Genomic DNA, 17,792 nt, shown 5'->3' on the forward strand with positions numbered 1-17,792 from the left:
AGGAACAGCTCCCGGAACAGGAATGCCGGAGAGTGCTCGCCGAGCAGTGAAAGCATGTAGTCCATTCGCTCGGAAGGGCGCGTGTCGCCGAGCTCGGGCAGGTCGAGCAGGCGCCGTGCGCGTTCCGCCGATGGGAGGGCGAAAGCGTCGAGGAGAAGCTTATTAATCGCGCCGTATTTGTCAGCGGCTGGAGGGCTCTCGAGGAGGCTCAGGGCGCGGGCCGCGGTGGCCGAACCGAGCGCTGCTACCACATGGTGGAAGCGGGTGTCGTCGGCCGTGATGCCTCGCAGGGCGAACAGGGAATCCGCCTGTGCGAACCAAACCGCCGCGTGAGCCTCCCAGAAGGTAGGCAGTTTAAGGGCGACTGCCGTGTCCATGTCGGTAGGTCACCAATGAAGGAGCTGGGGCTCCCACGTCGATCGGAAGAATGGACGCGACAAAAAGCTGGAATTCATCCGAGTTGCTTTAATCAAACCAAACACTCAGGCACTCTGAAAAGCCCGTTTATCGGGCAGCAATATATATACATATTATCCCGGAGCGTTTGCCCAGGAAAGGCGAGAGGGGGCGTGGCCCAGCGTCCTGGCTGCGGCCTGGCAAGTTGAGCGTGGGCCTGCCCGGGCGTCCTGGACGAGCCCGGCATGGTGATCGCTCCGCGTCCTTGATAGGTGCAAGGCGATTGTGAAAACCCAGCGGTAGCCGCTACAATATCATTGTAAAGCAAAGGGTATTCATATAATGTAGTACTTCTGTATTGCAAATGACCATCTATTAAATCGGGTGGTGCTATTAAACAGGTGTTTATGGCATAGCCCAAAGGGAAAAGCCATCTAGAACAGTGTTTGTCTGTCTGCATGTATGTATGTATGTCCCTCAAAAACATGTATGTACACAAAACAGAGCTGAGGATTGGGTCACATGACAGGGGTGATGTGATGTGATTACGTCTGATGTCATTACGGCATAAGATGGCCGACTCCACACACTGCCATTTTGATTTCTATGCCGTTCAGGCCAAACGTATCGTCGAACCTGTCATATATCACAATCGCCATGCTCTAGCTTTACGTTTTTCATTCAGTGTGAAACACAAACAAACATATTGTTAAAATGACCATCAAATATCGAAAGCATAGGCATTACGGGTCTTCAATGACACAATACGTATCAACCTTAGGCTTCAGGCCTCACCTTCAGGCCACTTCAGACAAATAAGCCAGGTTTCTTAATACAGTCGTCTAGTCTTCATAATAATAATAACATTAATTATAATAGTATAGTAAATATAATCATAACACTGCAATCCATTTGTTGTGACTGCAGAGTTACTGGATTGAGGTGGTGTATGGTTGGTTCATTGTTGACTCAGAACATATAGAATAAACCAGTGTCTCAATGCAATCTCTTCACTTTCATGGTGATAAACAGAGTAGAGACTTAAAGTACTTCACAAAAATTTAATACTTGCATTATTTGCTAACTGGTATTCACACCCAGGTCACACTATCCTCTTCAACTAAAATATAAGTATTAAACAAGCCCGGCTACGCTGCTGTTAGACTTTCGGTCTTGTTTATTTTTAATCCGTACATCGTTGTTCCTGCTCGTTTTAAATCTGCACTTCATACTGCATGTCGGGCGTCATAACTGAGTGGTATCAAGTAACCTTCATTGTGAGTAATTAACGTAAAACTTTCCCAAACCCTACCATCAGGTTTGAAAACGAACTATGTCATCAAGCACTTGGGGTAAGAGGTCTAATCACTTTATTAATTCAGCTGCACGCGCACGCGCACGTGCACACACACCTCTTCTACTGTTATTCATGAGAACAATACTGAACTCATTTATTTTTATTTATTTCGATGTATATTTGGTGGGGATTAATTTAGTTATACATTTAGTTATGTTCTGCATTGATTTACCGAGTTGTGATGTCTTTCCTATTTAGTTAGGTTTGGTTACGCAAGGTGTCCAAACACCTTGGGAACGCATCTTCAATTTCACAAATCTTCAGCCCCTCAGGAACGCATCTTCGATTTATAACACTACAGTAGGTCTATGGGAAAATATTTTTCACTACTTTCGTGGAACCCATCTAGTTCGTATAGCAAGGAGTGGCAGTACTGGGACAAGAATGAGTTGCATGGATTTTAGATGACGACATGGCAAAATAACCATGAGGCAGAGCCAATACTAAGAAAACAAGTACAAAAAGTTTTAATTAAAACAAAAGCCGCGTCGATGTTACACAATGGCTAGATGCAGCTGTGCCTATAACGTCGATGTTATAGGCACAGGACATTCCTATTGATTCAATTACTTGATGTTATTTTTGTGCAAAGTGAAAATATATCTCGGCAATTTCCCGTGTGGCGACGAATTTTTAATACATCTCGGCATTTTCCCGTCTGTTATTTCAGGCGGTGTATGACTGACCATGCCGCGATTTAAAAAAAAAACAATATATCTCGGCATTTTCCCGTCTGTTATTTCGGGCGGTGTATGACTGACCATGCCGCGATTTAAAAAAAAAAATCTCAATGGACTTAAAGTTACAGGCCTTTGAGAATTCATTTCGTTCTATAAAGGGCAACTTTCATCGGATTTTCTTCCCGTTTTTTTTCAACCGAGTCTAAAACTATGTTAGCGACTGTGAAAAATGAAATGATATATCGAATTTGATTTGAAAGAAAACTGTGTGAGAGAGCAAGACACCACGGGCCTACAAAACAGGCCTCAAAGCTATGCGAGTTAATAAAATGGTGGATATTTGTTTATATGAAGCCTCTCCCACAATGGGTGGAGCTATGGTTCCCAGAATGGGTGGAGCTTTGAGGTTTTGTCTTCTCTGCAAGAACAACAAGAACAAGAAGAACAAGAACAACAGCAGAGGGCACTCTATGACCAGCGTCTGCGACGCGGCTAAAAAAATGATGAAGAAAAAGATTGAGGGAGTATTAGCAGATGTCCGAACAAGTCAATAACAGGAAATACTTACTCGAAGGATTTCTCTTCAGCACTCCCTGTAAAATAAATCAATAAATAAAACCAACGAATGCATATGGATTACATAAATTATGAACTTGCAGTTTCAATCAATGGCTAAACCATGATGCATGCATAATTGCAGTGCAGATAATTTGTCACCATGCGTGCAGATGTAATTCCACAATAACTGTACTAGCGGGGAGAGCACACACTATCGAAGCAGGAATGAAAATGAAAAATTTGCACGCAGCATGCTTCACCACTCAACTTTGATTGGATATTGAAAAAGGAAAAACAAAAAAAGAATTAAAAATAGCATAACTTCAAAAATGAAAGAAACGAATGCAAGCCTTTCATGCAAAGCCTCAATTGAGAGATGAGAAAAATAATCATTCCCAAACAAAATATTTCAAAAATAAATCAAGGTGGCAAAATGCAAGTACATCTATTTGTCAAATAATGAATTAAAGATGCAGGACAACCACTCACCGGACTACGACGCTGCAATACAGGAAAACGGAAGGGAGGGAGGGGCGTTACTATGTGCACGAGGAGGAAATGCGAGGGAGAATGCAAGATCAAACGACAACCACAAAGGGGAAGATTGCAAGGATTTATTATTCTATGTACAGCATTACAAGTACGTATATGACTAGAGTGAAGTTTATGGCAAGCCATTGCAAATCCCCACATTTCCCTCTGAAAGCAAAGGTGAAAGATGGCAAAACGTTCTCCGAGAATGACCCAATATCAAATTTTGAGTCAAATTTTCTTCCCCGTTTTCACCTGTGATCATAAGTCACGGGCCATGAAGTCCTCAGCCCCTGGGGCATAAATTATGGGTCAAAAGGAAAACGTCGTTATCTATTTCATGCGTCCCCTAATATTGACTGCATACACAAAGTTTCATTAAAAATGTTAAAAACGCGCCCGTAATTGCATTTTTTGTATCTGACCCTTTGACCCCATGCCAGGTGGAGCGGGGAATATTGCTCTTGCACAACTAGCCATATGGTTATCATAATTACCAACTTTGGTGCATTTCTGCACAATCGTTTTGGAGGAGATAGCATGAGAGATGGACAGACGGAGCCAATTAATTTGATTATAGCTATCTCCATGTTTTTTGAAAAAAAAAACATGGGGTGATATTGTAATCAGCTCCGTCTGTCTGCTGTCTGTCTGTTTGTCTGTTTGTTTGTCCTGTGTCATGCTATCTCTTCCTCAACGGTTGGGCAGAAATTCACCAAACTTGGTATTCGTGATCACCTCATGGCACGAAGGTGCAGGAGCAGCATCATTTTGGCCCTGGGGTCAAAATGTCAAATACCAAAAAATGCAACCCCAGAGGTTGGTGACTTAGGATCACTGAGGTCAAAACGGAAAAAGTTTAACTCAAAGTTTGATATTTGGTCATTCCTGGTGGAACATTATGACATCTTTAAACTTTTATTTTTGGTGTGAAGCGTGGGGATTTGCAATGAAACGACCAACTATATGAGTTGATCATACTTTTCAATTTACACTTTTTTGCCAAATACATTTCATTTTTAATTGCATATAACCTGGTAGGAGGATAGCCAATTTGGTGAATTGGCATCTTGACAGGAGGATATCAAGAGTGGGTTGCTTTGAGCTCTCTGACTTCAGCTTGAATTGGCCATGACAACCTTTCAAAATTGATGCCAGGGCAACTTTACCAATTAAAAAAAGTTAGGGCACTGCCCACATCCCAAATTAAAATGCACGTATTGGCAGTGAGAATTGCCACAATCAGTAATTTTCTCACCTCCAGCTAAACAATGTGATCAAGGATATCCCGATTTTAATTAATGTTTTCATGAGGCAAACTAGAGCAATGCAACTGTGTCGCCATTATGTCTCCGCAAAGTACCTCCCTATGACAACAGATATATGTCCTGGTTCACTGTCATAAAAATAAACAAGTTTGATTTAAATCCCTACAGCTGTTTTCACCAGACAGGACAGGTTTCACATTGATCGGTGAAGCGGTTCCAAAGAAGGGATTTTAAAAAATAATCGGGCTTTCAAGCTAATGATATGGCTGCCACACCATGTGACATATGACCTTAAAAAAATGTACACTCTGCATATGTATGGGTAGGGGATCACGGTTGTGAAGTTTCGTGTCGATTGGATAAGGTTCGTTTTTCTATCCAATATGGCTGCTAAACCACATAACCTACGACATCAACATTTTCAAACTGTATGCAACAGTGGTGTTAGATGACATTTAAAATTTGGCATCGATAGCATAAGCGGTTTCAGATACAATTATTTAATATTTTCCTTCAACCCAATATGGCTGCCACACCATGTGACCAATGATGTTTTCGTGATCAACTTTTAATCGCCATTCCTCGCCAATGACACACAAAGTTTCGAGTCAATCAATTTGGTGGTTTGGGAGAAGATGTCTTTAAAATATTTTTAGGTTAAATCCAATATGGCTGCCATACCATGTGGACCTATGATGTCATAAATTAAATATTTCAATACAAATGGGTCATAATTCATGTGCTTACAATTTCAGATGTTTTGGATAAGAAATTCGATTAAAACATTTTAGCTGGTATACCACTTCACCGATATCGTCGTCGTGCTTTTGTTCCCCATTGGGAGTACTTGACGATGTGCCAAGTTTCAATTTTTCCCATTCAGTGGTTTCTGAGAAATAATTTTTTTATTATTTGAGTTTAGTCCAAGATGGCTGCCATACCACGTGACCGATGACGTCACAATTATTTTAAAAAACATTCTGCATGGGTGTCACTCCTACCCCGATCGTTCCGCCTCAATTGGATATGTGGGTGCTGAAAAAAAACGAGGTTTAGACCGTACGGACGGACAACCCGAAAACATAATGCCTTCGGCCACCTTCGGGGGAGGAGGCATAAAAAAATTGAACATTGCTTTTGACATCATCGCCTTGTTCATTCTGTGACTGTTTGTTACTCTTTTTTGTTACATGTTTGTTACATTGTTACTCTCAGACTATTGTAAGAGTACTTCAAAATTAAATCATCACGGCCATCCTGTTCCTGGTCTATAATCAGATTGAAGAAATACACAAAAGGTATGGCAGGCAACCTTTTACTACAGATTTACTTGAAGGCACATGGTGAAGAATTAAATAATTTTGGGATGATTCTTTGACAAATACCAAAAGCCAATTTAATACAAATAATGAATCAACACCAAGTGAGAAAGTCAATAAGTGTGTGTGGCATGTGTGGTGTACATACCGCCGCTGTAGGTGATGATATAACGATGCTTCCAACTGAGGCCTTGAGTTGTTCGATGGCAGCGAGTGAGTTGTGGTTTGTGTCTTGTGGCTGGACCGGCTTGATCTGGATTTGAAACCTCTTTTTATCATCGTCCGAATCAGAGTCAGTGGATGAGAAGAAATTGTTCTCGCGAGACTGTGCACGATTATCAAGGAAAAGTACGGTGGCACGACTAAATACATAGGCATAAATAACAAAATAAATGCATACATACATGCACACAATCCAAGTACACCTGTCACTGAGCCACTACTGCTGTGTACCAAAAAATAAATAAACAAATAACACCGTGTGGCGGACATGATGGCTCGCTGGCACAGTGACATAATTCTGCGCACCAGTGGGTGTCGGCCACGCCCCAGGTGAGGCGTGGCCTCCGGATATACACGCGGGCTCGCAGCCCCGAGCACGGCAGTGCTGACGAGTGAGCAACCAATAAAGAGCTCGACTTAACCCAAAGCGTTGTGGCCTACCTTTGTTTAACGTGTGTGCCCAGCACCACACTGGTGACCCCCACTGGTTCAACCGTTGCTGTTCCCCGAACGCGCCATGGCCATCAACGCTGTAGCGATCAAGCTCCCGGAGTTCTGGGAAGTACAGGCCGACACCTGGTTTCTACAGGCGGAGGCCCAATTCCAGCTCCGGGGCGTCACGGCAGACGACACGAGGTACTTTTACGTGGTCGCAGCCCTTGGATCCGGCACGGCCGCCCGAGTCGTGTCCTTCCTCCGGCACCCGCCGGACGAGAGCAAGTACACGGCGCTCAAGCGACTTCTCCTCGACACGTTTGGCCTCACAGAGGCCGACCGCGCTGACCGTCTTTTGGACCTTCCCGTCCTCGGCGACACACGACCGTCCGCCCGCATGGATTACATGCTGTCCCTGCTCGGCGACGGCCACGCGGATTTCCTTTTCCGTGCTCTCTTCCTCCGCCAGCTACCTGTACAGGTACGGCCCGCGCTGGCCGGTTTGACCATTACAGAACCGCGCGCCCTGGCCAGGAGGGCGGACAAGTTTTTTGCAGCCCACGACGCACGGCCGGCATATAGCACGGCCGTCGTGGATCCCGGCGCCGCGCATGGCGCGAGTGGTTCGGATCGCCACGTGGCATGGCATTCGGATCCTCCCGAACACGGCGCAGGTTTGGCGGATCCACGCGTGGCCGCCACCACGCCCCGCCCACCACCGTCACAACCGGCGCGGCAACCACCACCGGGCCAGACCTGGTGCCACTTCCATACCAGGTTCGGCCAAAAGGCCAGGTCCTGCCGCCCGCCTTGTACTTTTGGCAGGTCGGGAAACGGCCAGGCCGGCGCTTGCTTCCTGCCATGAGCGTCGGCCATACTGGCAGCCTTCTGTTCATAACAGACACCTGCTCGGGTCGTCGCTTCCTGTGCGACACGGGAGCGCAGGTGAGCGTCCTCCCTGCCCGACAAGCAAGCTGAGGGCCGGGGCCCCGCTTTGCTTGCCGCCAACGGCACGCCCATCCGCACGTTCGGGAAGCGTCGTCTCTCGCTGCGGTTCGGGGGGCAGCGCTTTCAGTGGTCGTTCGTTACCGCTAGTGTCCCCATGGGCCTACTCGGAGCGGACTTCCTCTGTGCGCATGGGCTGTTGGTGGACGTGAGGCACAGACGCCTTGTCCAAGCCGAAACCTTCAGCTCGCTTGCTTGCGCGCTGAGCAGTTCGTTGAGCAGCTCCCTGGGCGGCTCGCCAAGCGGCTTGCTGAGCGGTTCAGTCCCGGCGAGGTTGGTCTGCACGCTTCCGGCAGCGGACGAGTACACCCACCTCCTCGCCAGTTTCCCGGCCCTCACGCGGCCCACTTTCTCGGCGGTGGCCGTCAAGCACAGGGTGGAGCATCACATCCCCACCGTCGGGCCACCGGTCTACGCCCAGGCACGCCGCCTCGACCCGGCGAAGCTCGCCGTAGCGCAGGAGGAGTTCGCCACGCTGGAGCGACTAGGCATCGTCCGGCGCTCCAACAGCGCATGGGCATCGCCGCTGCACATTGTGCCCAAGCCCGGCGGCGGGTGGCGGCCGTGCGGAGACGAACGCCGCCTCAACGATGCTACCACCCCCGACCGCTACCCGGTCCCTCACATCCAGGACTTTTCCGCCCGGTTGGCGAAAATGTCCCTCTTCTCCAAGGTGGACCTCATCCGCGGATACCACCAGGTCCCCGTCAGGCCGGAGGACATACCGAAGACGGCCGTCATCACACCATTCGGCCTCTTCGAGTTTCTGCGGATGCCCTTCGGGTTGAAGAATGCGGCCCAGGCGTTCCAGCGGCTTATGGACAGCGTCTTGCGCGACTTGGACTTCGTGTACGTCTACCTGGACGACATCCTCGTCGCAAGCGCGCCCCGTGAGGAGCACCTCCACCATCTCCGCACGCTCTTCGAACGCCTGGGCCGGCATGGCCTGATCATCAACCCCGCCAAGTGCCGGTTCGGCGTCACCGAAATCGACTTTTTGGGGCACCGCGTCACCAGGCACGGGGCCATCCCCTTACCGGCCAAGGTGGAGGCGGTCAGGGTTTTTTTTCTGCACCCCCGCACGATCAAGGGGCTCCAGGAGTTCCTGGGCATGGTGAACTTTTATCACCGTTTCCTGCCCCGCATCGCCCAGCTCCTGCGCCCCCTGCACGAGGCCCTCTGGGGGAAGCCGGGCAAAGGCGACGTTGCCTGGACCGAGCCGATGGACGCGGCGTTCGCAGGCGCGAAGCTCGCCTTGGCTAACGCCACCGTGCTCGCGCACCTGGCGCCCGATGCACCGATCGCCCTCACCACCGACGCATCGGACTACGCGGTGAGCGCGGTGCACGAGCAATGGGTGAAGGGAGCTTGGCAGCCGCTGGCGTTTTTTAGCCGCCCGCTCCGCCCGCACGAACGGCGGTACAGTACCTTCGACCGCGAGCTGCTCGGGCTCCACCTGGCGGTCCGGCACTTCCGCCATCTGCTCGAGGGCCGCCCGTTCGCGGCCTTCGTCGACCACAAGCCCCTGGTCTTCGCGATGGCCAAGGTCGCCGAGCCGTGGTCGGCCCGGCAGCAGCGTCACCTCTCGGCCGTGTCCGAGCACACGACAGACATCCGGCACGTCGCGGGGAAGGACAACCCAGTGGCGGATTGCCTTTCCCGGTCCGTCGCCCACGCGGTCCACCTCGGGATCGACTATGCCCGGATGGCGGCGGCCCAGTCCGCCGACCCCACCGTCCAGGCTTTTCGGACTGCCGTCACGGGCCTCCGCGTCACCGAGGTACCGTTCGATGGCGCGGGCGCGGCCCTCTTGTGCGACGTCTCCCTCGGCCGGCCTCGCCCCATCGTGCCCGCTGGCTGGCAGCGCCGGGTTTTTGACGCCATCCACGGCCTGTCCCACCCGGGCACGAAGGCCTCCCAGAAGCTGGTCGCCGACCAGTTCGTCTGGCATGGCCTCCGGAAGGCCGTCCGCGATTGGGCCAGGACGTGCCTCGCGTGCCAGCGCGCGAAGGTTCACCGCCACACCCAGGCCCCGCTGGCCCCGTTTACGGTGCCCGAACGTCGGTTCGACCACGTTCACGTGGACTTGGTGAGACCTCTGCTCCCCTCGCGGGGTTTCACCCACGTCCTCACCATGGTGGACCGCACCACCCGGTGGCAGGAGGCCGTGCCTTTGGCAGCAACGACGGCGGCGGACGTCGCGCAGGCGTTCATCGCCACTTGGGTTGCCAGGTTCGGCGCCCCCTCGGACATCTCGTCCGACCGCGGCCCCCAGTTCACCTCGGAGCCCTGGGGGGCAGTTGCGCGGGGGCTCGGCGTCCAGCTGCACCGCACCACCGCCTACCACCCCCAGGCCAATGGCCTGTATGAGCGCTTCCATCGCGCCATGAAGGCCGCGCTCCGGGCCAGCCTCCGCGACGGCGGCTGGGTCGACAGGCTCCCCTGGGTCCTGCTGGGCCTCAGGACGGTGCCCAAGGACGACCTGCGCGCATCCGCGGCGGAGTTGGTCTTCGGGCAACCGCTGCAGGAGACCGCCCGGAGGTTCGCCCTGGTGCCGATGGCGCACCACGGTTGCCCGCCAACGCACGTCGCCCCAGAGCTTCGCACGGCGGAGTACGTGTTCGTCCGCCACGACGCCCACCGGACACCGCTGCGGCCCCCGTACGACGGGCCCTTCCGCGTGCTGGAGACCGGGGCGAAGCATTTCACCCTGGACATCGGCGGTACTCCTGACCGCGTCTCCGTGGACCGCCTCAAGCCGGCCCACCTCGACTTGGACCACCCCCACCAGCGGCTCTGCCCCCGCGTCGGGGCCGCCCCCCGGCACCGCCCAACCCCGCCGTCACGCCACCCCCCTGCTCTGCACCCATCCCAGATGCCGCCAGAGGCATCCCGGCATCCCAGACGCCAGAGGGCGCTTCAGCCGGGTCATCTGGTTGCCCCGCAAACTGACCCTTCAGGTGCGCGGGAATTCTGGGGGGGGGGGCGTGTTTGGCGGACACGATGGCTCGCTGGCGCAGTGACATAATTCCGCGCACCAGTGGGTGTCGGCCGCGCCCCAGGTGAGGCGTGGCCTCCGGATATACACGCGGGCTCGCAGCCCCGGGCACGGCAGTGCTGACGAGTGAGCAACCAATAAAGAGCTCGACTTAACCCAAAGCATTGTGGCCTACCTTTGTTTAACGTGTGTGCCCAGCACCACAACCGCATCTATTCAGAAAAGGTGTTTAGATGTGAAGAGCATACACACACGCATGCAAACATACGCAATTATTCCATCTTATATGCAGCTATCAAATCCATCCTCTCAACCAGGGTACACAGTTTCTTGTGGTGAGAGTGTTGCTATAAAGCAGCTTGCTTTATTTCTTTTCAAGGCAGGCAAACACGACGAGAACCAACATCAAACCATTTGACATGGACTGCAATCATGTACAATCTCAAGGAAGCCAAAAAACATACATGAAGGCAGAATACATGAACACTGACTCCAGGCTCACGTACCAAAACTTTCAGCTTCCACCTTACGTCTATGTACCCAATGCCTACCAGACAGACCTTTTCCATACAAGACGCAAGAGAAAGTTTTGACCAGCCACCACTCCACCTCATCAATGGGTGCAGAGAGCAGCAGTGCCTCTGTTCTCAAATCTGCCAAATTACCTCTGCCACCAAAGGTGTATGGAAGTCATGTATTCACCCGTTTGTTGCTTGTGAAAATCGAAGATTTTTTCAAGTATTTTGGTTGGTTGCGTGTTTTATTCTGTCTGTCTGTTTGTTTGTATGTTTGTATGTCAATCACCTAAAGGTCACAATTTTAAGCCGACCTTCACGAAACTTCACCAAACGGTAGAGTTGGTCATAAACAAGAAGCCTATTGATTTTGAGGTCAAAAGGACAACATAGGTCAAAGACTAACAACTTTGGTCAGATTTCTGAAATCCTCATTTTTCATCCGATAGACTTGAAATTTGAAGAGGATTTGCACATCAGTTCACCAAATTCAAACACCAATTATTTTTGAGGTCAACGTCGGGCAAAAGGTCAACATAGGCCTAATTTCTAAAATTGTCAATTTGTATCTGATCGACTTGAAACTTGAAGCGGATTTGCATATTTGGTCATTGAATCCAACCACCAATTATTTTTATGGTCAAATTCGTTTTAGGGATTTCACAAGTACCGTGTTCTGCACGACGTCTTGTTACTTACCGGAAAAGATTCAGGCAAGTATGTTGGTTGGTTGGTCTGTCTCTGTCTGTTTGTCTGTGTCTGTCTGTCTGTCTGTCTGTCTTTGTCTGTCTCAGTTTGTCTGTCTGTCTCAGTTTGTCTGTCTGTCTCAGTTTGGCTGTCTGTCTGTTTGTCTGTCTGTCTCAGTTTGTCTGTCAGTTTGTCTGTCTGTCTCAGTTTGTCTGTCTGTCTGTTTGTGCACAGTACTACGTCTACATCGTTGCACATAGCATCGCCATACTTTACACAGATATTTGCCTTGCCCTGGAATAGACTGTGGCCAATTTTTAACTCTCTAGGCCCAAGGTCAAGCTCAAGGTCACCCAAAACGTGAAATCAGGGGGTCGAGTTTTTATTTAAAGTATATTTCAAACCACTAAAACTCTAAAAGTACAAGAGATATGCATACACTTACTGTTACTGACATATAGGAAGTCACATACGACATTTCATTTGGCACCATGACCTTTGACCTTGAGTGACCTTGAAAGGTCAAACTCAAGGTCAATAAAAAAGTACATTCCGGCAAGTCCTCGGTCTCTGACCGATTTCTAGTTTGTTTGTCTGTCTGCGAGCAGAATATCTCAAAAAGTTATAGACAGATTCGGACAAAACGTGGTGGACAGGTTGGGTGTGTGACAAGGACAAAATAACAATCGATTCCATTTTGGTGAAGATCTGGATCCAGCTCCAGATACTATAATTTCTACAAGTGATTCTTCAATAATGAGAGATGGGGCTAAAACTACACATAACACGATATGAGAAAAAGTTACGAGTCCAAAAGCAGATCAACTAAACTGCAGGCCAGTACGCATATTTCCAGTTATAAACGAAGTCATGGAATCCATGATCACAACAGACAAATTCTTTACTCTTCTCCAACAACTTGGTTTCTATCACAGTTGATAAACTTTGGATCTGCTAATGTTTTAAATGTATAAAAAAAAAAAAAACCCACCTTTAGAGGCCATTTTTCCCCGCAAGCGGGGGTTGGCCTTTTTCGGGAACCGTGGTAGTTGTTGTTTTTCGGTCCCCTTTTTGAAGCAATGTTTTACGGCCGGATGCCCTTCCTGACGCCAACCCTTTTTGCCGCCTTTAACGACAAGCAGGGAATTACCAGTGAACTGGTACTCAATTAGCCGACCTCGGAAGGATGACAGGCTGAGTCAACCCCCCTGGCGTTAATTCAGCGATCGACCGGGTTTCGAACCCAGGATCCTAGGATCCTAAGCCGGCACCCTAGCCGCTAGCCCAACACCAGGGCTAATGTTTTAAATGTATGGAGGCCTAAAATCGTAAACAAGAATGTCTAACACCCTTACAATGGGGGCATTACTTCTGGACATACCAAAGGTTTTCAACACTCTCGAACCTTCACTTAGAGTCGTCTCTGCTTGCCAATGTCTCTGCCTGTGGTATACAATGCCACTTCATCTGTCTCACCAATTTCCTTCATGAAAGCATTATTTAGCTCTCAACAGTACAATTCTCCTCTCCCAATGGAGGCTAATTTGCTTCTAAGGCATCATTTTCGGCCATTTTTCTCCTCATATACCACACTGTTGCCCTCAAAAACTGTCTTTGCAGGTGATTTCACATTATACAGAATGGTACCCCCATCCCAAAGACATAAAGTGATTGGAATCTCCCGCGATGAGGCCGAAGCACAAGGTCTGTCGCTTTCACGTCACAAGCGTGTTGGTGGTGTCTGTTCTTAACAGCTTCTTATCCGACATTCCTCCTTCAGCTATCTCTCGATCTATCCTACGACCCTCCCCAGAAACTCCAGGTTACCCGCGTTGCCAAAATCCAAGCTGACTGAACACGTCAACTCCTTTGTTCTTCACGTATGCTTCTGGAACCGCCTTCCAGAGGTCATTCTTTCCCACTCTTCCATCCAGGGCTTCAAAAGTTGGCAATGTACCACCACCTCACGTCATCCCTCATCCTGATCCATTATCTTTATTAACCTTTTCTACCCAAACCCTCCTACTTGTTATTTTCAGTGTTTCCACTCCCCAGCCTCCCTTTTTTCCTGTTTGTTAATTTGTCCCCTGCACAGCAGGAGACGGGGTTTTGTAATCACTTCTGGGTGTCCTGTGTGTGTGCGTTTGTGTCCGGAATCGTTGTCCAGAACGTCGTTCCGTTTGTGTCCGGAACAAATCGTTGTCGACCCAGATGGAATTAAAGGAAGATGGAAAAGATATATGGAAATGCTGTTGAATACAGAGAATGAATGGGATAGCAACATAGAGAGTAACCCAGTTTTAGGACCGGCAGAGAAAATAACTGAGAAGGAAGTTGAGGAAGCGATAAAAGCAATGAAGGGTAGAAAAGCGGGAGGGCCGACGGGAGTTGTGGGAGATATGTTGAAGGCAGCAGGAAGTTGGGGTGTGAAGAGAATGACAGAGATCTGTAATCTGGTGGTGAAAGAAGGCCGCATTCCAGTGGATTGGGAAACTGAGTACCCTCGTTCCTCTATACAAGGGGAAAGGTGACCCTCTGGAGTGTGGCTCGTACCAAGCGATAAAGTTATTGGAGCATGGAATGAAGGTATTGGAAAGGGTGTTGGAGAGGAGGATAAGGAAGAAAGTGAAGATTGACAAAATGCAGTTTGGATTTATGCCAGGAAGAGGAACGACAGACGCGCTTTTCATTCTGAGGCAGTTGCAGGAGAAGTACATGGAGAAGAGGAAGAAGTTGTTTCTTGGGTTTGTTGATCTGGAGAAAGCATTCGATAGGGTTCCACGAAAAGTATTGACATAGGCATTGAGGAAGTTAGGAGTGGAGGAATGGTTGATCAGAGTAGTGATGGCAATGTACAAAAGAGCGCGCACAGCTGTAAGGACAAAGGACGGGAACAGTGGTGAGTTTGAGGTGAAGGTGGGAGTGCATCAGGGGTCGGTACTAAGTCCACTACTATTTGTAGCTGTGATGGAGGTGCTGGCCCAGAACGTAAAGGAGGGTTTACCGTGGGAGTTGTTGTATGCAGATGATCTGGTGTTGATTGCGGAAAGTATGGATGGACTGAAGGAAAAGATGAACAAGTGGAAGGAATGTATGGAGACAAAAGGTCTGAAGGTGAATATCGGAAAGACGAAAGTGGTGGCAAGTGGTAAAGCATGTGGTGAGGTGGAAAGAACTGGGAAGTGGCCCTGTGCTGTGTGCAGGAAGTGTGTCGGAGTGAACTCCATTCAATGTACAATGTGCGCTGAGTGGGTTCATTAAAAATGTAGTGGTCTGAGAGGGTCATTAACCAGTGTGGCAGCTACATTCAAATGTGAGGTGTGCACAGAGGGAGCTGCAGATGGAGGAAATGTTGAGTTGGATCTTGGAGACAGCGTGAAGCTGGAAGGTGTGAAAACATTTTGCTGCCTCGGAGACATGCTGAATGGAGAAGGCTGATCAGACTCGGCAACGGTTGCTCGAGCGAGATGTGCATGGAAGAAGTTTCGGGAACTGAGTGGCGTGCTGATGATGAGGGGAGTCGTTGAAGCTGAAGGGAAAGGTGTATGCTGCATGTGTGAGAAGTGTTATGATTTATGGGAGCGGAACATGGGTAATGAACGTAGAGCAGCAACGAAGGTTGGAAAGGGTGGAAATGCGAATGGTTCGACGGATATGCAGAGTATCGTTGAGAGAGAGGAAGACAAATGATGAATTGCGAAAGATGATGGGAATAGAGCCTGTGATTGATGCTGTGAAGAGGAACAGGTTGAGATGGTTTGGTCATGTGTTGAGGAAGGATGAAAGTGACTGGTTGAGAAGAGTGATGGAAATGAATGTAGAAGGAAGTAGAGGACGGGGAAGACCGAGAAAGACTTGGCTGAAGATGGTGGAAGAAGAAATGCGGGCAAGGGGGTTAACAAGGAGAGATGCAGAAAATAGGGCAAAATGGAGAAGATTGTCATGGCAAGGCTAACCCCCGCTCTAGTAGGGAAAATGGCCTTTAAAATGCATGTTGTTGTTTGTTGTTGAGCTATTGTCAAATTTTCACCAAAAGCTTTATTATGATAATACGGAGAAGGCAAATTAATAATTTCGTCAAAAGGTCAATGGAGATGCGTCACATAAAATTGTCAAATTTAATCCGGTTGACCTGAAATTTTAAGAATTTGCATATTGGGTCACTGAATTGGATCACTAATCAAAAGGTAGGAGTTGATTGTGTTTTTGGATCAAAAGGTCAACGGTCAAGGTTGCATAAAATCATCAATTTTAATTTTGTATTTGTTTTAAATTGTATTTGTTATTTTTAGCATATGGAAGAAGAAAACATCTGAATACAAACAGACACGGACGGGCTTTGCATTTTCAGATGCTTTCTAGTTTTACATGTAATGTACATGCTCTGATAGGAAGTTGGAAAAGGTGGTGGGGATGATCGGGTTCAACTTCACACACTTCTTTAGAGCAAGAATAAACATGTAACAAATTTCCTAACACCAATATGTCTGATGTTTGTCATAGCATCTCAAGAATGCAAATTACTTTCAACTACAACAACAATTATTTCTTCTTTTGAAAAGAAGTTTGGAACCCCAATGCCAACCACATTAAGAAAAGTTAGGTTTTGATTGGTTAAGAAAAGGCAGAAAGGGGAGATTGGCCAATAGCTCATACATTCCTGTGCCACATTTGTATGCAAGGACAGAGGAAAGTAGTGTGGCGGTTAAAAGAGATACAAACATAGCAATCCAACATACGACGCAGATAAACATTTGTTAGGCAGCCAAACCCAACAACCAAAAATGATAGGCTTTCGTACATCACATGGCAAAAACACTGAACCCGAGCTTTTACCTTGGAAAAATAAAAGATAGCCAGCTTCTCTACTCATCATCATGACAGCCAGTCATCACATTTAATAATAATAATAATAATATAAAAAATTTTATTGTCCCATATTCAGGGAAATATAGCCAATGGAGTTGAGCCCACATGTGAACAAGAAGAGGCTGGCTAGGCCTCAACAATATCCCAGCTATGGTACTTAAGGTATGTGCTCCAGAGCTGGATGCCACCTCTGGTATGCCGATAACACTGGCATGTACACCGCCAATGGAAAAAGGTATATTCTGAAGACTGCCCAGCTATATCTAAAGCACAAAAAATCAATTCTGATCTGCACAATTATCCAATCAGCATCACAGCCAATTAAGGCAATAGTGATGACATCTGAAACCAAATGAACTGGCTCATACACTAAATTAAATTCCATGAAAATCATTCTGCACGATCAGTAATCTCGGTGGAAAATGGATGAATGCCCTAAAAATCAATGTGACATCTATCTATAATTCCAGCAATCTCTGTGTGTCTGTGTGTCTGTGTGTCTGTGTGTCTGTGTGTCTGTGTGTCTGTGTGTCTGTGTGTCTGTGTGTTTGTCTGTGACCGCTGTTTCTCGACAACCACGGGTCCGATATACTTGAAACTTGCCAGGTATATTGCTGGGGACCCGAGGATGTGCCTTTTCAAGGTTTGTAATTAATCGGACAAGTACCTACCGAGCTATGTCCAAAAAACGCTTCAACCAATCAGAGAGCAGCGAGCTATCACGTGTGCCGAACCGTTAATGCAATGCAAGCGTTAATGCGTTAATGCAAGGCTTTTCTTTTTTTCCCTCTTCTCTTTCTACTTTTCCTTGCGATTAAATTGCAAACAGCCAAAATACGTTGGCGCTAATTGAATAATTGGCCATTAACACTAAAATAATCGTAACTGCGATATGCCAACTTCCGGACAGTGCAGCCTTCCATGTTGTTGTTGTTTGCAGCAGCTGTTTGCA

The 17,792-nt window shown here is 48.4% G+C and overlaps 1 protein-coding gene across 6 annotated transcripts in view; it reads right to left on the reverse strand.

The window, feature by feature from the left end:
• The window catches only part of FCHO2 (FCH and mu domain containing endocytic adaptor 2), a 146,341-nt gene that overhangs the window by 62,599 nt on the left and 65,950 nt on the right, over positions 1-17,792 (reverse strand). For all 6 annotated transcript variants that reach the window (XM_078776953.1, XM_078776943.1, XM_078776970.1 and 3 more), the window contains 2 exons: positions 6,258-6,435; positions 3,002-3,026 (listed from right to left, as the gene is read on the reverse strand). In XM_078776953.1, coding sequence (XP_078633079.1) covers positions 3,002-3,026; positions 6,258-6,435 — 203 coding nt within the window. The remainder of the gene's footprint in view (positions 1-3,001; positions 3,027-6,257; positions 6,436-17,792) is intronic.

Source organism: Myxine glutinosa, chromosome 1 (assembly GCF_964187855.1).
Source record: "Myxine glutinosa chromosome 1, kmMyxGlut1.1, whole genome shotgun sequence".
NCBI lineage: Eukaryota > Metazoa > Chordata > Myxini > Myxiniformes > Myxinidae > Myxine > Myxine glutinosa.